Source organism: Plectropomus leopardus, chromosome 9 (genome assembly GCF_026936395.1).
Source record: "Plectropomus leopardus strain MGB_pleo_1.0 chromosome 9, ASM2693639v1, whole genome shotgun sequence".
NCBI classification, from domain to species: Eukaryota; Metazoa; Chordata; class Actinopteri; order Perciformes; family Serranidae; genus Plectropomus; species Plectropomus leopardus.
The window spans coordinates 37478315-37501098 of NC_142184.1; the positions used below are offsets into that span (position 1 = coordinate 37478315).

The 22784-nt window shown below is 40.7% G+C and overlaps 1 protein-coding gene across 1 annotated transcript in view; it reads right to left on the reverse strand.

Moving 5' to 3' along the window:
• Positions 1 to 633: 633 nt before the first annotated feature.
• Positions 634 to 22784, reverse strand: part of mfn2 (mitofusin 2) — a 44440-nt gene continuing 22289 nt past the window's right edge. The window contains exons 6-18 of the mRNA XM_042491118.2: positions 22101 to 22209; positions 21684 to 21791; positions 21151 to 21304; positions 20744 to 20811; positions 20470 to 20591; positions 19910 to 20036; positions 19532 to 19636; positions 11926 to 12028; positions 11452 to 11672; positions 9555 to 9710; positions 8060 to 8256; positions 7767 to 7901; positions 634 to 5827 (exon numbers count right to left, since the gene is read on the reverse strand). Of these exons, the coding sequence (XP_042347052.1) occupies positions 5758 to 5827; positions 7767 to 7901; positions 8060 to 8256; positions 9555 to 9710; positions 11452 to 11672; positions 11926 to 12028; positions 19532 to 19636; positions 19910 to 20036; positions 20470 to 20591; positions 20744 to 20811; positions 21151 to 21304; positions 21684 to 21791; positions 22101 to 22209 (1675 nt within the window). The 3' untranslated portion in view covers positions 634 to 5757. The remainder of the gene's footprint in view (positions 5828 to 7766; positions 7902 to 8059; positions 8257 to 9554; positions 9711 to 11451; positions 11673 to 11925; positions 12029 to 19531; positions 19637 to 19909; positions 20037 to 20469; positions 20592 to 20743; positions 20812 to 21150; positions 21305 to 21683; positions 21792 to 22100; positions 22210 to 22784) is intronic.

The following is a 22784-nucleotide window of genomic DNA, read 5'->3' on the forward strand; positions in this document are numbered from 1 at the left end:
GAGTGCCTGGACCTGGTTCTTTTACACTACAGTGTTTTGGTTATAAGGTCCTGCCTTTTTTTTTTAAGTACTCCCTTCCATGAGCACCGGTGGTTTGAGGGACACCAGAAGTGCTTCTGTTGTCTTCCTTTTGTGACCACAGTCTGTTCAGCAGTGCTGGCTCCGTTTGTTGACTTTTCCAGCTCTTCACGTTCTCTGTCATTATTATCAGCAAGTCTCCTTTGTTTCATCTTCCTCCTCTATTCAGTCCATCTCTTTCAACCACTGATCCACAATTCACTGGTGGCAGCTGTGGCTCAGAGGTAGAGTGGGTCATCCACCAATCAGAAGGTCAGCGGCAGTCAAGATGTCAAAGTGTCTTTGGGCATGATACTGAACCCCAAATTGCTCCTGATACGGCACCATTGGTGTATGAATGATTACTGAGTAGCAGGTGACACTTTGTACAGTCGCCTCGGCCAACAGTGTGTGAATGTGCCTCGTAGTGGGAAGGCACTTTGAGTGGTCAGAAGTCAGAAGAACACACAGCTGTGTGCTTATATATTTTACAATGGCTTCAGCCAATCACAATCAAGGACTAGAACAATCCGTTTTATAATGTTTGGTTTGGAGTCAGGAATTATTCCACAAATGTTAAATAAACAGACAGGGTTTTTTTTAATGGTGTCACCTTTATCATTCATTTACATACATTTGGATATTTTTTTAAACATTTGACATTTTACAACAGCCACCACATGCAGGTACTTTGACCTTCCTGAAGCCAAACAACTTCTTTGTGGAGTTTGGGGTGGATTTGTGGGGAAAATAAAGTTAAATGACAAAAAAAAAAAAAAAAAATCAAAGCTAGCATATGAATAAAGTGCATATCTTCTCTGTGAAGGAAGAGTTGTACAGCAGCTACTCCTGCTCACTTGGAAACACACAGTGTAAGGCTTTAATTTACAACTTGGCCCAATCAGCCAAGACTCAAGACATGATGGACAGATTCAGGTACATCCACTCTGGTGCCATTAGGGATCTTTTAGCATTTTCTCATTGTTTCTAATTGAAAGGCAGATTAATAAATGACATTATACACACATTTTAGAGACCTAGAGTAGAATTTGATGGAAAAAGGAGGGGCTGTTGCTGGATTTGGTCATTCTCACAGAGAGGATCATATTTCATTTAGATTTTTCTCTCATCCATCTGAAGTGAGACCATGTGATGCGGACAGAGGCAGAGAGCAGACCGCTCTGCAGTAACAGGGACTGGCACACATATGCATTCAGTGCAAGACAAATTCGGCACACAGACATTACTACAAACAGAAGCAGTGGTTATACACAAGACGGAGGCAGCCAGTGACAGTGCTACCACCTCACATCACAATCATTGTTCTCTAACATCTGGTTTGGGGGAAGAGGGTTTATCAGATATGTTTGGTAGACAACACAGGCCGCATGATGCTCTCAGGCCTGACATCATTTATGAAGAGTGTAAAAAGTCAAGATTCTGAGTTCACAACCTCACTTTGTCTTAGTGTACCTGACATACCAAATTCCCTCAGAACTCCACACATCAGCACACTTCAAATGTAAGGTGTCAGAGCAGACCTGCTAAAGTGGATTTTATAGGCTCATAATGACACTGAACCCTGACAATGATTTATCAGAGCTGTTATTTTACATAAACACAAAACATTCACATTTTGATAAGAATTCAGTTATTGGGATGTTTTCCATTGTAAACATGAAGTCCATGCTGTCTAGTAGAAAAACTCTTAAGGTCCTGACACACCAAGCTGACGGTCGGCTGTCACTCAAAGTGTAGCCATTGGTGAGCGCGTGTGGCCCTAATGACTGCTGTGTGTCCCATACTTGTTTGACCTCGTCAAGCCTAGTCACTGCCAGCAATTCGATATGCTGAATTAGCGACAGCGGCTGTGGAACACGTTGGTAAATGAAATAACTCTGATTGGCAGTTCACCTCGGCTAGTCTGGTTTTGCCGGCCTGGTGCACAGGCTTAAACTGGTTTAATTTATGCAAACTGGCTAAACCAGCATTTGTCATGATGTCACATTTTGGCAATTTTAAAAGTAGCCTCAGTAACAGTGCTAAAACCAACTCAAATTGCATTAATAATCAATAATAGTCAGTATGACAGTGTCAATAATATGATATCATGTTTGTAAACTTACTAACAGGACAAGTGATGTCACACAGGTTGTGTGTAATTTACTGCTGCTTTTTATATCTGTCGCTCACTTTGTGAGTGTTGCAGTGGACGAGGACCAGCTGATTCATGAAGTTGAAATGAGGAATTATTTACATGAAACCTCTTTTTTCACTAAAAAGAGATCGCCAGGAAGCAGAAAGTTTCTGCTGAGGTAAATAACCATGGTGCTAAAAATAAGCTAGGCTAAAATTACGTGCTGTTGGTTATACTGTATGTAATTTCCGGTTAATGTCACAACATCAAACATGTTTTCTGTTTTAATAAGTAAAATTACAAACAGGATGACAGAAAGTAGCTTCTCACATATCTTTTATGTCTCTAGTCTGATCTTGAGTGAACAGCCGATAGCTACATGGTTTGTTTCCAAGAAGTAAGAGCAGTTCATATTTGATGGATTCAGTGTAGACAGAGAACTCCACTGTTACATGATGATACGTGATAGTTAGACATCCACTTTCTGTTGGGACACTGTGTCATTATGTTCCATTAAAGAATGACTGCTAAGTCATGTGGGACACCAAGTAAAATCCAGTAAACTAGTCCGTTTTTTTCACACCAGCAAATGAGGAGAGAAACTGGAGAGAGAAATGTAAACAAAGGGCTAAAGTCCAGAGGGAGTGAGGTGGAAACAAACGTCTTCTTTAAGGTCAGATAGTTTTTTATTAGCCACTGAGCTCTTCAGCAGAGACATGTCCTGATGGTTTGTTTTTGTATGTTTGTTACATTTAATATTAGATTGTTTTGTTTATGTGCTAACTGACTAACTAGCGTTGAGAAGGTCTTCCAGTTTCCCTTTTTGAAGGATGAATACAGATAACCACAATCTGCTGGTATGGAGGGGCATTTCCTTTTATGCAGGCGCAGAAAGCACATGCTGGTTGGCTGTCAGTTTTGTGTATTCATGGTCATCAACTTTTTGGCCGAGACATGGTGAAGTGAGGCGACACAACAGGGGGCTTTCATCGCCGACAGTTACCTAACAGTGGTTTGGTGTGTCCGGGCCTTAATGGAGACATGCTTTCTAAATGACTTTGTTGAAATTTGTTAAGAGATTACATACTCTGCTTATACATGTCACAGAGGCTCTAGAGATTTGGGAATGTTATGAGCACTATTAACAAAAAAAAGTGTCTTCAACGTTAGAATCCCAAGAAAGTCACATTTCTGATATGGAACTCAGAATTTTGACCATAAAATATTTAACTATTCAGAATCCCATGCATTGTCATGGACAGAATTTCAAAACGTTTCCTTGCCCCACTTCCCAAACATTCTTTAAACATATCAGATTCAACCACTATTCAAAAATAATGCAGCTAGCTGGCAGACATGAAGAAAGAGACAGAATGCTGGGAGAAAGTGAAGAAAAGTATGTGATGGCTGGTAAACAAATTGCTGTTGCACATCGCCGCATTTTACAGCTACGTCCTGGTCATGTTCTATAGCTATACTAAATGATGCACCTTACTATGATCATTCATACATGAGATCCATTTAAAGAATCAGCTCTAAATATTTCTTGGACAAAAATGCAGAGTCAACCGACACTGAATCTAAACTACTGACTAGACCTGGGCAGTATCTGTTTTTTATTGGGGTTTACGGTATACAACAAACTTAAAATTAAGTGAAAGTTAATATGCTGGTGGGGGAAGTCATTGCAGCATCCATGACAACATATAGACTGTTCAAATTTTCCAACTGGCCACCTTCATTCTAACAATAAGCAACGGCCCATACATTGCTTGCCAGCTTTTTACCAGTCCTGTAACATTATCCCCACCACTCACAGTCTCCACTTTTCTCAGCTCAGCTCAGCTGCCTTTTCCACCACTACAAACTGATCTCTGGTGGTGCATGTTGTGCACTATGATACACCACATCAGTACAGAACAGCATCTCTATAGCAGTTTAATAGAAAAAGGAGTGCCTGTACTTTTGGTTTTGATGGTATTAAAAATGATACCACTGGGATTTCTAAATACCTTGGTATACAATAATACCTTGATACCACCAGAGCCTAATGTGTGCGTACTTCAAAATTTTGATCTTACTTCTTTGTCATAGATGCTGAAAAAAGTCCCCGAAAAATGCACTAATTCCTGCTTACCCTTAAAGTTAAATGTTCTGTATGTAACTCTTTACATGTATTCATTTATTTTTTGGGAAAATAAAAAGGATGTGATGTTCATGAGTGCCTGGCCTTATTTCAGCTCAACCACAGTGCTAACATTGTGCTACTTAAGCTAGGCAATGGAGTCCGCAGCGGCAGCCTGGAGACGGACCTTTACTTAAGTTCTCTTTGACCGGTTGGAAGGGGGGCGGAGGGATGAGGTGTGCTAATTCTTGTTTTATTTTTGGTCTGATTAACAGCAAATTTATCAAATTCTGTGCCCCCCAAGGTGCTGACTGATGTGTGAAATATAGTGTGGCTCTAGCTAGGTAATGTTATCTAACATTAGCTTGCTCATGTGGATGAATTGCTAGCCAGCTAACATTGCAAAACACTGCCTGGAGTGGATAATTTATCCAGACACCCAAGGCTGTTGATTCCTAATGTTAGCTTTATCAGCTAACATTAGGAATCAACAACTGCCAGATCCATGAAGTGTCGCTGATTTAACTTACAGGGTGGACAACAAGCTAATATGATGTAAACTAAGGTTAGCAAGCGTTGATGCTAAGGGTGAAAAGTAGTTTTCCTTCTTGTTGCTGTGATTGAAATGTGAGCATTTCCCCCATGGCAACCTCTAACCCCACAAAGATAATTATTTCTGACAGCTTCATTCTGTGAAAAAGCTACATTTTCCAAGCATACTACAAGAAGACAACAAGATTATTTTGCATTATCCTACTAACATAAGACACTTTCCTCCATTCCCTCATGTGGACTGCCTTTTACTTCAGCATGGCACTTACCCATTGTTCAAAATGTATGTACAAAATCAAATCTACACAAGTTTCATGTGGCCGAATTTAGTGGAATCAGATTTAAAGGACTGTGTGAGTTTTTGACAGAAGCTGATACAAAACACTCAACAAAGTTAATAGGGATGCAAGGAGAGCTCAGGCTGTATCTCTGATCTGGAGTCAGATCCATCAGCCATGTAGAGACCTCAGGTTCATGCTCCCTGGCAAATCACCACAACTTAACATCAGAGTGCTCAAAGACAAGAATGAGCATACACACTGAGGGGATGTTCACTTTTGGAGTCTCTGCCTTTTAATTCATGTAGTGGCAGATATTTAACAGCTGATTCACTGTTTTAACCCTTTATTTTTGTGAGACATGTCACCAGCTGAAGACAGGACTCGCATCCTGAGCTCAAGTCAATATATCCATATCACAACCACCTGGTGACTCATGCCACTTATTTTACATACCCTTCTGTTCCTCATCTTCCTTTCACAGTAATGTGGCGCATTTTCTCTCATTAGCTTGTAAATAGAGAAGAGTGCTGGAGGGGAATCTCCAGCAGGGGTACCTAACATTCCTCTGGTGTTGCTCAGTCTCTCAGGTGGATGCTCTGTGTGGTTTACTTGCTGTGGTGGAGGTACTGCTGCGTGAACATGTTGAGCTCGCTGTCCAGCCAGCCCGCCTTGTTCCTAACACAACAAAACACGCACTGACATATTACCAGCATCTTAATTTATATAACAAGGTGCATAATACTAAATCATATTGACAATAGCTGTGATGTGTAATTGGCTGTATGAGATAGAATGAGTAACCACACTAATGTGAAGTAAGAATTTCACGTGACTACATTACACACAGAGTCATTGCAAAGACATGAATGATACTAGGACATGAAATTTATAGTATTTTTGCAGTTAAAATGTTTTAACTTGAGTGAGAAATACTCGTGATGCTGTTTCTCAGAGGCCTATTTGTGTCGAGATGTAGTTGAGATTCTCTAGATGTTACAGAATAATAATGAAGGACAAACAACGTGGTCATCTGTGGGCATCCGGAGCGCTACGACTCAGCATCTGGACTGTATGAACACAAAACTAAAATGGAGAGGGCAATGCCATAGAGTTATATAATGAGTTCTGAAAATATGTATTTGTGGCTTGTGTACAGTTTGGGGCAAGTTTCTCTGAAAATGTAATATATGACATATTACTAATGACCTTCATTTGAAAGTAATGTTACATTACAATATTACTCTCTGTGTAGTGAAGTAATGTGTTATTTATTACACTATTTTTGCATTACTTTCACAAAAATGACCTCAGGAGTGTGACTCGGCAAAGCCAAACATTATTAACCAAGCATTACATCAAGTGATGCGACTGATCTGCCCAAACATTGAAATGTTGATAAACCAATACAGAGTTTTCTCAGTTGGTCCTAATACTTTGAACTCTGCAATAGAAATGGTCTGCTAGTGCTCGCTATAGTAATTTTTCTTATTGTAATATCACTTCTTGGGAGTATTCAAATGCTTCATATCCTTAAAACCTGTGCAACCTAAGCATACCTAACCATAAAAGGTTATATAAGTCAATAAACCATAATAATTGATGACATTGTGTCATTTAAAAAAGCAAAAATCAGACATGTTCTTTCATCAGATTTTACAAAATAAAAACACAAAACATATTAATCTGAAAGATTTTTTGTTAACACAGAAATATTTGTTAACATTCCATAAGTTATTTGATCTGTGTACATTATTTAGTTTTTAAGATATGCTCGTTTTTAGGAGTAGGGTGCAAAAGTGTTGTGATGGATTCATCATTCACCCCTTTGGCGCCAACATGCGTTTTTGAACCACAGGTACAGTGGCATAATGACATCATTACTTGCTTACAATGTAATGACAAGGACGACAAAACGTAATTTTTCTGAAGAAAAAGGAAAGAATGTGCTAGCTATTATGTCTTATGTTAAATTGATATGTATAGGATTATGCAAATAATCTCTAACGGCTGTCCACTGGGAAATTCCCACGGAGATCTGCCATAATTACAGTGAAGTACTGCCTTTTTACCGCACGTAAGGTATGGTAACATAAGGTATTGAAGTGATGACATGAAAGATGGAGGCCTTTGCTTTCTGTTGTAAAGAGAACAGACGCTCTGGCTAGTATAGTTTTAATTTTAGGGTATACAGGATTATGGAAATAGCGACCTCCCGCAGTCATTACAGGGAAATACTGGCACATGCATGGTGAAATACTACATCTGCATGGCACATAAGGTAAAGCAACATAATGTTATGATGTGTTTACAGGGAGGACAGAATCCTTAGCTTTCTGCTGCAAAAGGAAGTATGCTTTTGCTGTTATGGTTCTTATTTTACATCGATAAACAGGATCAAGCAAACAACCTCCTGCAGCAGTCCGCAGGCAGTCTGTTTTAACTAAAGCACATGAACTCTGATTTGTGAAAACTGACTGGAAAAAATGACTTTTCCAAAACTTTCTGGGCTTGTTTAATTTTCCAGAATTCATCCCAACCTAGGAATTGCTATTTACAATTCTTCATGACCGTATGAACCCTGATGTATGCTGGCTGAGTGTGGTGAGGGTCTTACCGCAGCAGCTTAGCCTTGCTCTGTAGGCTGTCCAGCAGCTCGATCTTCATGTTCATGTCAGAGATCTCATCCTCGAGGTTCTGACGAGTGATGTCAACCTGCTGGCACAGCTGAGAAAACACACCTGCCAGCTCCCTGAAAACACACAGGGACACAGGGACAAAGGCAGGCTTAGACATCATCACAAAAAGGCTTGGTCCTTCACTAGGGCTGTCTCCTTTCAGATCACTGATTGATTTGACGTTATCAATGCTCTGAGGTGCATGTTGCTGTCTATCTGTTAACAAGCTCACTGCTGGACTTGGTGGCTGCAGTTGGATCCGGTGTAGCTGACGATGAGCTGCAGCTTCTCGCTGGCGTAGTCCACAAACTGTCTCTTGAAGGCTCTCTCCTTGGCCTTGGTGGTCCAGGTGAGCCGCTCGTAGATGTAGAGGAGTCCGTACAGACCCACAGACAGGGCGATCAGACGCCAGCCCACTGCCTTCCAAATCTGCACACAAACAAAGCTTGTTACCTTAACTTAGCAGTAAGCTTAGCAGTTAGCTTAGCAGCGTGCTAAGATGATCTCTCTTGCTCTGTGCATCAAATGTTAAGCTATTCCTGTCTCCTTGCGTGAATTTATTTGTCACATTCAGTCAGGTTTATACAGTTTTAGTGAAAATTAATTCTGTCAGTTCCTTAAATGTGTGCATTTCAAAAGGTGTATTAATAATAAGTAATATGTCTTTGGATGGTCGTCTCAGCAGGTTCTCTATTTCAGTGATATTTCCCCGTCAGACACTTTTTATGGTGCAGGAGTAGAAATTTCTCACTATTTAAGGAGATGCCTGGAATTTTCTCAGGTAAAACCAATAGACAACCTCTGCAGCTGAAAAATGAAGCAAATGCAGAAGTGCCAAAAACTGCAGTTCAGGCTGAGGCTGGCTCCAAAACACAGTTAGTCCCCACAGACCCCCATGTTAAAATTACCAACATTATAGCAACTAATTTCAACTTTCATGACAACTTTACTGGGGGAATTTTTAAAATAATTCACCCATTTACATTTTAATAAGGTCCAGAGTTAGGCATTAAGGGCAGGCCTCTTGAGTGACAGGTTGTCTGCAAGATGCCAATCTGTGAATCAGATCCACTCCCCCACAGCTCCAACCTCGCATTTACATATAGTAAGCTCCAAAAACCAAGATGGCAACAACCGACTTGCAGAACTTGAGGCTATAGAATGGCTACATCCATTATTTATTGTGTATGGGTATAACAGTCTCTGCCTTGCCTCTCTCACCACTGAGTCAGTATGCAGCGACCTGATCAGGCTCTCAGTGATGTGGACACCAAGGTACCTGAAGCTCCACCCTCTCCCCATGACCCCTTGATGTTAACTATGGAAAAATATGGACACTTTATGAGCATTTGTGTGCAAAACATAACAATGTAAACAGTAGAATGGCCTATATTTATGTTTGCAGAGCCTATTTTAACATGCTACTCTCAGGTCAGCTGTAACACCTTTTAATTGATCATAGCTGAGGTGTAGAGTGGCAGCAGCTGCTCCATGAACTGTACACTTCAGTTACACCTTCATTGTAACCAGGGCATCACACTCTGTGCAAGTTTTGCATTCTTAAATTTTGCATGTGAATATGAAAACATGCATCATACAAAAACAACCTTTGAATCAATATCCATTTACTAGTTTTTCCAGAGCTTTCAATCACATCTCACTTTGTCCTCTTTTATCTAGGACTTTATCCCCTATCTATCTGTGTGTGTGTGTGTGTGTGTCCTTACCACGCCGCCCACCACAAGGACACCCATGGAAGTACGGGAAGTAAGGGAGGCAAGACCAGTCACCATGGAGACCATCAGCTCCTCCTGGGTCACGGAGCTTTGTGGGAATGGAGGCATGCTGGTGCTGACTGGAGTCAGGGCCATGGGTCTGGGGACCTGCAGGGACAACACAGCTGAGAACAGCACATGGCACAGTGACTGTCTCACACTGCTACTACTTCTTGGTATGTTTACAAGACAACTCCCCAGGGCACATATAATATGAATGAATTTGGAGATTTAACATTGTCATAAATCATCAAGTCAAGTTTGTAAAACAAAATAAAATAATGTAATATGCTGCCAACTGAGAGTACAGCAGCAGGGTTGTTTTAGATTGTATTGGCATAACAACTTGTACAGGTGAGTAGAAATTTCTCACAGGCCGACATCTGCTTCCTCAGGATCTTTAGGCAGGTCTGTATTCAGAGTAGGGCTGGGTGATATGGCTTTAAAATATCACAGAATATTTAGGCTATATAAGGATACATAATATATATCGATATTTTCAAATCTCCTCTAAACTACTTTAAAATACTAAAATAGAAAATTATCAAGTGAACTACAGTCACAAATAGAGAAGCTCCTGCCATAAAAAAGTAACATTAGACTAGTGTTTTAACATATTTAATAAAATATTGTTATAATCTTAAATAAAGTAAAGTATACAGCGAAAGAAAGTACTGTTATAATAAAGTACAATAAAGAATTGTTATGATTAAATAAATCAAAGCAGAACCCATGGAGCTTTTATTTTGAAGGACCCGGCTCGTCTCGGGCAGGAAGTGTCAGAAAGTTAAACTGTAACCGCCGTATGAGGATTCATCATCTGCGAGATAGAAACAAACTAACAGCTCTCCAGTTCATAGACTGCAAAGAATTCCAAGTCACACTGGTGTGCAGTGATCGCAAAATGTGACTAAATAATCACAACTGGAGCTCTGCAGATAGAAAAACAAAAATCCTCACCTGCTCACAGTACTGCCACTACCACTCATGAAGTTAGACTGTTACTGCAGTGCCATTAAACATGTTTTATTCTCTGTAAGCTGAAAGCAAACTAACAGCTCTCCACTTCAGTCTATGCAAGTCATGGTGGTGCTCCATGGTTGCAAAATGGAGCCGCAGAGGAAATGCGAGGCAGCAGTGTAGCAGGAGACAAACGGAGCAAGAAATGAGCCCCTGAGCCCCCCCCAACAAGAAAGCTCCAGCAGAGTGAGAGGGAGGGAGGGAGGGAGGGAGAGAGTAGCAAGGCAGTGTCTGCCAAGGCATCTTCAGTCAGGCCTGGTTTGGCAGTTGGCAACCTGGTGACCCAGGAAAACTGTGAGTACCCTGTTTGATAGGCGGCGGCACTAAAAGCAAACCCAGAGGGCTACTACTGAGACAAATGTGGCTGAATAGTCGAAGGAACATGTGATTCGCCCAGGTTTCTCTATTTTTCCCAGATCTGTTCATTGAGTGTGGAGTGCAGCAGAGGCTGTCAAGAATTTTTTTTAGACAATTGGGCAACATTATTTTTATGAACATCTTTGTAATAAACCCAATTTTATTGTGACACTCAGTTTCCTGCTTGGTTTTTGACTCTGCTTCCCCTGATTTTAAGAACCTGTGTGCGTTTAGAGTCCTAGGCTCAGACTAAACCCTAGGTGGCGCTGTCGGCCCTCTTAGTAAATTCCCCACATTTTTACCCTCTCCTTATTAATTGTTTTAGTATTTCATGATGCCCGTTGTTCAAGTAAACTGGGCCCGGCCACATGTACATAAAATATACAGTCCATTCATCTTCTTTTAAAGTACACTGCATACTCTAAAATCCAGTTGCTGTCTCACTGATCAGATTTACATCATAAAGCGTTACCTGGTCGTTGTAACCCATGAGGGCCCGTCGGGTGTTCTTGGGCCCCAGGAAGCGGTTGACCAGCATGGTCCAGCCCAGAGAAAAATGGAAGCTGATGTCCTCCTGAAAGTCACTGCAAAGCTTGTCACAGGCTAGGTCGTAACTGAGACCGAAGCACTGGCGAGGGACCAGCTTGTCTACCTGCCCTCTGACGGGGTTGGGCAGGAGAGGCTTCAGACCCTCTGTGCACGCACGCACGCACGCACACGCGCGCGCACACACACACACACACACACACACACACACACACACACACACACAGAGCAAAGAATAAAGAGGATACATTCAGTCATAATTTAACAGAGAGGAACATGCATGTAGCAGTTAGTGTTATGCTTCAGCTACATTGAAGGCCCTACAGCACATTGGAGCCAGTAAAGTGTAAACATCTGGATGTTTTTGGTCCGTGGTCTCAGATGTAAACGGGAGTGTTACCGATCATGTCGCTCTGTGTGGCCTGCAGGGCACTGGTGATAGATGTGGAGCACCTCTCTGACATGTTCTTGCCCAGACCCTCCTCTATGTGCCGGTGGAGCTCCTAGAACATAAGAAAAACAGACAACACCAATGAAGACATGGTTAAAAAAAAAAAAAAAAACACACACAACTGCTTTTGTTTTATTTTCTTACATGTACATCCACACTGCTGCTGAATCGGCAGAACCCCACCACTGAGCGAGCATATCCGGTACTTCTGATCAAACCACCTGTGTACCTACGGAAACCGAACACTTCATGGTCCAGCTCTGAGGCTAACCATAGACTGTATATAGTAATGGACAATGTGTCCCCATTTCTGCCCACTATAAAAAAGTGAAGCCAGTGACGTCATTTGGAGCCAGATTCTACATAGTAGCATAATTGGTTTGATTCCCGTCAAACCAATTATGAGCAGCAGCATTGGTCACGCAGCAACCAGCACACACAAATGTTAATAAGGTTGTAGAACCCCCCCCTTAATAGCATTAAATAACTCATTAAGACAAAACAAATCATAGAATCAAACACTACACACCACCGCTACAACCACACCCTGGATCTAGTCCTTGCATACGGCATCGATATTGAAGATTTATTAGTCTTCCCCGACAATCTCGCTCTGTCAGACCATTATTAATAACTTTCAATTTTTTATTACTCAACTACAAGCCTCTCAGCAAGAGTTACTATTTTAGATGTCTATCTGATTCAGCAGTGGCTAAATTTAAGAAATTGATTTCTTCTGCATTGACCTCATTACCATGTCTTACAGCGACTGAGAATACTCTTACTAACTTAAGTCATTTTCAAATCGACTGTCTCGTTGATAGTGCTACTGGCTCACTGCGATCAGCTCTCGATTCTGTTGCAATAAGTAAATAATGAAACAAAGAGAATTAGACCCATGGTTTAACCTCCAGATCCTCAAATTGAAACAAACATTGCGAAAATTTGAAAGAAAATGGCGTTCAATCAACCTGAAAGAGTCCCGTTTAGTCTGGCTGGATAGTCTTAAAATGTATAAGGCCATCCGCCATGCCAGGGCAAACTATTACTCATCATTAATTGAGGGAAACAAAAACAATCCCAGGTTTCTTTTCAACTCTGTAGCCAGGCTGACTCAGAGTCACAGCTCCATAGAGCCTTGTATTTCTTCGGCCCTAAGGAGTGACGACTTTATGAGTTTCTTTAATGATAAAATTATAACTATTCGAGATAAAATCCATCACCTCTTGCCCTCAACTGACCTGACCCCGGACTCAACTTGGCTACTTAAGCAAGTTTATTAGACAATTCTTTATTAGATATAATCAATGTGTCTTTATTAACAGGCTATGTACCACAGTCCTTTAAAGTAGCTGTCATTAAACCTCTTCTAAAGAAGCCCACTCTCGATCCTGAGATTTTAGCTAACTATAGACCGATATCTAATCTCCCCTTTATTTCTAAAATCCTTGAGTGAGTGGTTGCTCATCAACTGAGGTGAAACTGAGATGAGATAAAACTGATCAGCTATCTTGACTTCAAAAATGTCTTAAGGACATAAAAGCCTGGATGAGTCGTAATTTCTTGATGTTGAATTCAGACAAAACTGAAGTTATTGTTCTTGGCTCCAAACACCTCAGAAGCTCCCTTTCTTACAATGTAATTTCTCTAGATGGCATTACCTTGGCCTCTAGCACAACTGTAAGGAACCTTGGAGTTTTATTTGATCAAGATTTATGTTTTGCCTACCATATAAAACAAACTTCAACGACTTTCTTTCACTTGTGTAACATTGCAAAAAATAGACATATCCTTTCACAAACAGATGCTGAAAAATTAGTACATGTCTTTTGTCACCTCTAGGCTGGATTACTGTAATTCCCTATTATTCGGTTGCCCCAGCAAATCTCTTAGGTCTCTCCAACTGGTGCAGAATGCTGCTGCATGTGTTCTAACGGGAACCAAGAAAAGGGATCATATTTCTCCTGTTTTAGCTTCTTTGCACTGGCTCCCTGTAAAATCCAGAATTGAATTTAAAATCCTCCTCCTTACTTACAAAGCTCTAAATGGTCAGGCTCCATCCTATCTGTCGCAGCTCATAGTTCCTTACCAACCCTCAAGATCACTGCGCTCTGAAAATGCAGAATTACTTGTGGTTCCCAAAGTTTCCAAATGTAGGATAGGAACCAGAGCCTTCAGTTACCATGCTCCTGTCTTATGGAACAATCTCCCAGTTTCAGTTAGGAAGGCAGACACCATTTCCACTTTTAAGGGTAGACTTAAGACCCTCCTCTTTGATAAGGTTTATAATTAGGGCAGGCTTAGGTTGCCTGGACCAGCCTATAGTGAGGCTGACATAGGTTTAATCTGCCGGGGGACTTCCTATGATACGCTGAGCTCCTTTTCCTTCTCTCAATACTGCCACCTGAAAATTGCATGTCTGTTTACTGCAGTATGCTCACTGTAAAGCCCTCTGAGGCAAACCATGTTTTGTGCTAATGGGCGCTATAAATAAAATTGACTTGACTTGGAGAAATGTATTTGGCATGTTTTTTGAGTTTTTAGTTTGGCCTATGTCCCATCCATGAACATAAATCATGAGAGGTTAATGACATGTACAGCAGCCAGCCACCAGGGGCCAATCAAGATGTTTTGACTTCACTTATGAGTACATTGACAAAAGCAAAAAAATAATCTTTTGCCTAACTATTTTCACAATGAAGCCAAGTCGTATATCCCGCCTGCAGTTTGTAAAACATATTGTTGACTCTTGAACATTGTGTTGTGTGTTATATCATTAAATACCATGTCAAGTGACAGATTTCAGTAAAGTGAGCTGCTAAAATATCATTATCACCAGTTTCTCAGAGTCAAAAGGCCTTGTGAACAAAAATTTGATTTGTGTGTTAAACAGATGCATTGATTAAAATTTCCCATTCAAAACCTAAATAAGGTCTCATTTGTGGTCACAAACAACAGCCAATCAGGAAGCAGTAATTTGACAATGATGACAAATAAGGAGCATTCTTGTGAATAGTTAAAAAGGAAAATAAGAGCAGCCTAGAAAGGAAAACTTTTGAAGCCACTGGAAGGAAAGTGGTGTGGGTGTGTGTGTGTGTTCATGTTAGTGACACATTAATTCATTATATTTTATTTATAAACCCATGGACTTTCATTTGTGTGTTAAAGCATTTTTTTTCTCATATTCAAAACTGTCAGCACACTAAACATATTTTACAAATGACATCTATGAAGGTTGAGAAATAAAGTTACAATATTTTTAAAGAAAAAAAAAGTCCAGTCCAATAGTCAGCTGTGCTGTTATTGCTCTGTGTGCTCTCGTTTCCTCTTCAGACCATCTAACAGACACAAGAGCTCCGTTTGGGACTGTCTCTGGGTGAAACAAAGTTTGTATTGGCCTCCGCAGCAGCTTTTCCTGTGAACTACCGATCTGATCATATCAGCTCTTATCAATCCAACCACAAACTGATCAAAACAAAGTCTTGGATGTGATGATCAAATAGAAGAGTTCATCTTGCGCTGCATTTACACACCTGCAAAAACTGAATTCCCATACACACTGAGGATCATTGTAATTAACACAAGCAACTCTGAAAAAAATATAGTCTGAAGCCTGAAAGGACACGCTACATCACAGCTCTGCATGCAGAGTGTGGTGTAGATAGCTGCTCTCATTCAAATTTAAATCAAAGCACTTATCAGACAATGTAACAGACAGTAAGTCTGGTGTACAGCTACACTACGTTCCAGTTGTCCTGTGGCTCTGCAAAACCACAATCTAACCAATTAGAATCAATGTATCACTCAGGTTTAGGTTTGTCCAGGATGGTCTCAACTCATGCTTTCTGGATGTTACTTACTCCTCACAGACAGAAAGGCTCAGGCAGGAGCAGCATTTTGGCTATGTTCACATCAAATGAGATTGCAGGGTTGAATGATTACGTCATGATTCAGTCTGGACTGCTCTTACATAATACAGATTACATAGCTTTATACAGGTTCAGTGAGCCAACTGGAGGCCAGGGATGGGCTTTACACTGTGCTGCATTTAGATACCAGAGCGACAGAGATTTAGGAGGGTGCACAGCATTTCTGAGTGATCATGTTGGAAATGCACACTGCAGAGTCATAACATTCACATTTATCCTGTTTCATCTCCAACAGTCATATTTAACCCTGTCAGAAATATGACTTATGAAACCAACTAATGAGGTGGTCGGAACAATTTGTAGACAGATCTGTCGACTTTCAAAAGCTAAATGGTCTGTGTGTCTGTGTGTCAGCTACCATGCTCCTCTCCTTCAGCTACCATGCTCCTCTCCTTCAGCTACCATGCTCCTCTCCTTCAGCTACCATGCTCCTCTCCTATGGAACCATCTTCCATTTTCGGTCAGGGAGGCAGACACCGTTTCAACTTTTAAGGGTAGACTTCAGACTTTCCTCTTTGATAAAGCTTATAATTAGGGCTGGCTCAGGCTGCCTGGACCAGCCCATACAGTGTTTCCTCTACACTCATTCAATCCTACCCGCCGCTCCTTCAAATGTCGTTTTTTTCTGTTTTTTTTTTTTTTTTTAAATTGCAAATACACCACCGCCGCATCACAGCACAGTCCTGCACTGCATTGGGTGTCGCGAGTGCTGAGGCAGATAACTATCTTGCTCCGTATCTACTCTTTGGGGTAGATACCACCGCCCCTCCACCCCCAACAGAACTTATTGGTGCCGACGTTAATTAGCTACTCGCATCCAGGCATCAGGTGGGAGAGTCAGAGGAGTGTCGGCTTGAAAATAGCGTGCAACTTACTGGAGAAAAGGTAGACTTATTAGCTTAAGAAAACTTATAATAGATTTTATTAGTTAAATAAACATTCGCAAAATATTGATGGCCAGCTAAGGTTACGTAGCTTAAGTTAATTGGGCCCGGTGCCAACTCAACTCAGTGTCGCTAACGTGAGTAAACTAATTGATAGCATTAAGCGATATACACGCCATGATGTAACTGCTGACTGCATTTTCAGATGAGCTTGTTCAAATATTTTTCAAAGAAGAGAAAGACACCTGATGAGGATGGCGCTAGTCAGGTATCATTAGCCTTTTTACTGACTCAAATTATGATGGTTAGGTAAAAAATTATGTTCACACTTGTAATCAAATGTGACGTGAGTGTAAATTATCTAACGTTAATGTTTTATGTAATCGTATAAGACAAGTAACAGACAGGGAGGAGCAGTGCAACAAAGTGAAGGAGAGCAGAGTACAGGAGGGGGAGTGCCGAGTGAAGGAGCAGGAGAGCAAAGTGATGGTGCAGGAGAGAGAGATGAGAGTAGAGGAGAAAAACATAAAGGGAAACACAGGCTATCAGGCTGGGACCCTAAATGGGTTGAAAAAAATAAATGAAAAAATAAATAAAAATTATTGTTTCTATTTGTAGGTGAAGACTGACTTGAGAAACAGGCTGCAGGGGGATCACCTTGCAGCATGTATGCTGCTGAGCATCAACGGGCCACCTCTTGGGGAATTTCCGTACAACAGAGCCTTAGAGCTGTTCTACAAAAAACCAAGAAAAATCCATTGTTCTGAGCCTGGGTGCAAACTTTGCCACTGATTACAGCCCCATCAAGAAATTATTATTTATTGTTTTTATTATTTTATTGTTGAATTTTTGTTATTATTTTTTATTTTTACATTCAGCCTTTAAAAAGCGTCATTTGTTTACGCCGCCGCGGCTCCCCGGAGAGCCTGCCCCCGCTGCTGAAAAAAATCCTAGAGGAAACACTGCCATAGTTAGGCTGACATAGGTTTAACCTGCCGGGGGACTTCCCCTGATACGCTGAGCTCCTTTTCCTTCTCTCAATGCCGCCATCGGAAATCATGCATGTCTGTTAACTGCATTGCCATTTGCAAGCTTAGCTTAGCTCTGTGATAGCCATGTGGTACTCTCACTACCTGGGGCTCGCGATTACAGAGCCTGGGTCTGTTGAATTGCACTACGCTAATCCTGTTGCCTCTCGTGAGCATTCCTGCTCCCTTGTTTCCTAGTTTTCCTGGATCCTGGCCGTAACCTTGACTGTGCCTGACCGTGGTGATAGCTGTGCTGATGCTGCGACCCTGCCTTTGGTTGTGCTCGTGCTGTGGCTGTACTGATACTGTGCCCCTCGCTCGCCCTGAATGTGGTCTGGTCCTGGTTGCGCCGATGCTGTGATCTTGCCTTTGGACACCTCCCTTTCAACATATGCATGAGACTGTTATCATCTCCCTCAACATCATCATAGAGTGCAATTACTAATTTCACACCTACCATTATTGTAATATGACATGCATCTGTTTCTATTATTGCTGTGCCTCTCTCCCCCACTCTCCCCCTCTCTCTTTCTCTTTCCTTTTTTGCCATGATTGTATTTCATTTGCTATTTACGACATCTATTGCTTGTCTGTCCGTCCTGGAAGAGGGATCCCTCATTATCCTCTACCGCTCTTCCTGAGGTTTCTTCCTTTCTTTTTTCCCCGTTACAGGGGTTCTTTTTCGGGAGTTTTTCCTTGGGTGATGTGAGGGTCTAAGGGCAGAGGGATGTCGTACACTGTAAAGCCCTCTGAGGCAAACCATGTTTTGTGATAATGGGCTCTATAAATAAAACTGACTTGACTTGACTTGAAACAGTGCAGGTATTAGAGACTGAGCACAAAAAACTAATGTGAGAGAGCATTTGTGCTTGTGTGTGTGTACAGGCCTCGACATCAGAGCTAACCTTAACAACTAGTGCTGACAAAGACCAACAGATCATTACAAACACCACAGCTGACAGCTAACTGCTGACAAGCACATGTATTCTGCATGTTGGTGGACCCACCGCACTATTGGGCCAGGTCAAGTAACAGAAACAAGCATCACCACTATACCGCAAAAAAGTTTGGATGGATGCCAAAAAAACTCTTCTCCTGCAGTTATTCTTTATTTATTCCAGTAGTATTTGCATTTTGCACCTCAGCACTGCTGTCTGACTGACAAATGTCAATGTGCTGTTTAATACAGAATAAACACTGATAAAAACTAAAAAGCTAAATTTTTGTTTTAGCTCCTATTTTCCACACAGATCCTTTAAAGCAGTTAATAGATACATTTCTTTCAAATTTTGGTCTCAGATTTGTTAAAATCATGTTAATGAGTACTTATTTTATTCTAAGATGACCCATGGAATAACTGATTTTTCATTTCACTCCAATAATTATATATATATATATATATATATATATATATATACATATATATATATATATATATATATATATATATATATACACACACACACACACAGTTTTTTTCCTGATGTATTGGGGCATTAAGTTTAAAGCTCTTCTGTAGGCGATGAATGGTAAAAGATGTAATTGTCAGTAATTATCTATGGAGCATACTTCCTTTTCTGGTTTTTGAAGAGACAGTAGCTCATGTTCACAAATACTGATTGAACTTCCCAGATCACGGAAAAACAATTTGTAATTTAGGTTGGTTTCCCCTTTAAGGACAAAGAATGATGTTGAATATCTGTGTTAAACTCACATTCTTGTAGACCTTGAGCACCACTGGTGATGGGTGAAAGTCCATATGGAAGTCATCCACCAGCACATGGAGCTTGCGGATCTCCTCTGACATGGCATTAGACACCTGAACATGAGCAGACAGCAGGGGTTAAAACTTTCCCTCTCTTAGGACCAACTCAACCAGTATATTGTGCATCTGGCTGCTAACACTTCTGTGACACACTGAACTGTAGAGTAAGCTTTGAGGGTTTTTGTTTTGTTGTTTACCTAGACTAGTTTTGACTTGTGGGAAGTGAGAAACTGATTGGATGCTGCAAGTCCATCAATTCATAGATCATCACTGAGATTCAGTGAGGAATCTAAGGCAGGTATGTTATGATGTCATGTCGGGGTTCACCTGTCTCTCAACCTCCTCAGTGATCTTCTTGATCTTGGCCTTACAGTCCATAGTCAACAAGTCCAACTGCTTATCTATAAACTCCAATCGGTCCTGACGGTCCTCTTTGGTCTCAAGGCAGTAGATCCTGTCACACACAAACACACCATTGCTTTTTGATAACAATATAAGATGAAGATAGTGCCTTTGTCATAATCAAAACCATTTGAATTACTTTTCCAGTCAATCCAACACTGGTTAAAAAGAGTAAAGTCCAACTGATATATCAGATTTTTTCAGTCGATATAGGCCTATTACAGATATATCTTTGTTTGCTAATATACTGATATAACATCTCTAATTTCACATAACAACCAAGTTGTTTTGCCTTAGACACTGTAAAAGTGAGCAGGCCTATGTCTGAATAAACAGACCTGCAAAACTGACAAAATTTACAAAATTAGAAGTAAACCTTTTTGAATGATGTAATATTCCATATATGTTCTTGTGTTTCCAGTCTTCAGTTCACATACAGTCTCAATCCATGCACTTGTACAATCTGCTTTTAATACTCGGCTCACCTCTGGTCTTGTGCAGCAATGTGTACAGAATCCATAATGCGGCGAAGAGCCTCAGAAATCTGTTTGGCCCTCACAGTGTGCTGCTCAAACTTGGTCTTCACCGCTGACTGTGAGATACACTCCTACACAAAGCAGCAGACAGTCCAACAATCCACACATCAACTCAACAACAATGGATGAGCTGCATGTCTCACTGGACACTTGACTACTCCAAGTCCATCTGAACTGATATCTGGATTATTTAGTTACTTGAAACCAAGCATTAGGATCTGACCTCAAATCGCCTCTCAAAGTTCTGGAACTCAAACATTCTGGCTTGAAATCCCTCTGCAAGAGCGCCACCTGAAATAGGACAACAAATGTGACACTGAGGAAAACTGGAAAATATCTTTCCACACAGTCTACATTTAGTGTGGTCTTCTCAAAGCTATTTTATGTATTATTATGGTGTAGAAAAACTGGAATCATTTTTCCACTCTCGCCCCACATGATTTACCACAAGTAAAGAACTGATATGCACTGAACAGCATTTAAATAACTATCAAACTATTTTCCATGTCTTTTCCAAAACTTCACGATTCAAAATTTCAAAACCTCACCAGGCATGAAAAAAAAGTAAGATTTGAGGATTTTCGTGACCAAACAAACACTATCAGAATCCACACTGACTAGTATACCCACCTGCTTCAGGCATTCCCTGAGCCTTCTGCACACGAGCTTGAAGTACTTCCTTGGCAGAGACGAAGAAGATGCGGTCACTGGCCTGGGCTCGGTCCACCACACCCAGCTCATCCACCAGAAAATTGGTGCAGCGGTCCATATGCTGCATGCGGACCTGACACAGAAACAACACACCTCATTGAACATTATTGAAACACAACGATGGTAACCACCGAGCCCCCAAGCTGCTGCCTGATCTAAGGCTTCTGTTAAGTCAGCAGCAGGTTAAATGTGTACTACCCACTGGTGTGAGGGGGCAGCTCCAGGTGCAAGAATACCCATGAATCAAGATGGGAAAAAAATAAATACTTGATCTAGACCTCCATTCAACTACCTGCAGCATGAAGCTGCATAAACCACTGATGTGTGGTCGCACAACAGGCACATAATCTGAGGTTCAGACATAATCCGTACAAATTTTATTGTTGTGGCATTCTTTCTATTTTCATGTGTATTTCCAGGAGAAAATGTTTTTCTGAAGTAAGCTGACTGACCTCCTCCATGTATTCAGGTTCTGAGGCTGAGGCGTCCCAGCGGTTGTTGAGGATGAAAATGTTGGGACTCGAGAGCCGCTCATTGACCTTGTGAAAAAAGGACTTCTCCTGCAGGAAAACATTATTTACAAGTGTTTTGAGATATCATACAAACCCGATTTCAAAAAAGTTGGAACGCTGTGTAAAATGTAAATAAAAACTAAGTGCACTGATTTGCCAATCTTTTTCACATATATTCAACTGAATACAGTACAAAGACAAGATATTTAATGTTTAAACAGAAAAACTTGCTGCAGGTGTCAAATTCAAAATGAGAGTACATTTGTCACTGTCTCAAACTAAAGATTCTTTCAAGAAAATTTGCTCTTTTTAAACATACTGGCGCCATTTAGAAGGACACATGCTGTCATGTCTCACCGTCTGCATCAGTGTAGACTCAGAGTTAGCCACCAGAACAAATACATCAGCATCCAGACAGAACTTGTCGATCCAACTGTCTAGTTCTGTGGTAACATCAATTCCTGGGCTGGAGGGTAAAACACAAAGTAGAATGCCAAATTTTAAGAAATTCCATCAAGGCATTCCTAAGATATCACTTTCATGGAATGAAACAGACGAGGTCACAGTGACCTTGGCATTTAACCTATGACCAACAATGTCTAACCACTCCTTTGTTAAGTCAAAGTGGACATTTGTGCAAAATTTTATGAAAAGATATTCCTGAGATGTCACTACATACATGGTCCACACCTTTGTATAAAAAGCTGTGACCTTTCTATGACAAAGTTCACACAGAGGTCTGTGCTTCAGTGTATGCCAAGTACACAATGTGTTTTCATCATTGTATTTCTAAAGAGGTGAACAACAGGAATACTACTATCAAATTTAACTTGTGATTAGCTGCCAAACACATAATAACATTTTGCAGTTTTGCCATTTATTCCACCATTTAAGCATATGCACAATGTTATTGTGTAATCATAGCATACATAAACTAGCTTACTAGTTTAAGATTTTCTTGTTTGACACCATTTGTTTGACATTCAACATTTTACCTTTTGCCATCAGAAAATCTTATGAGACAAACAGGTGATGGAAATT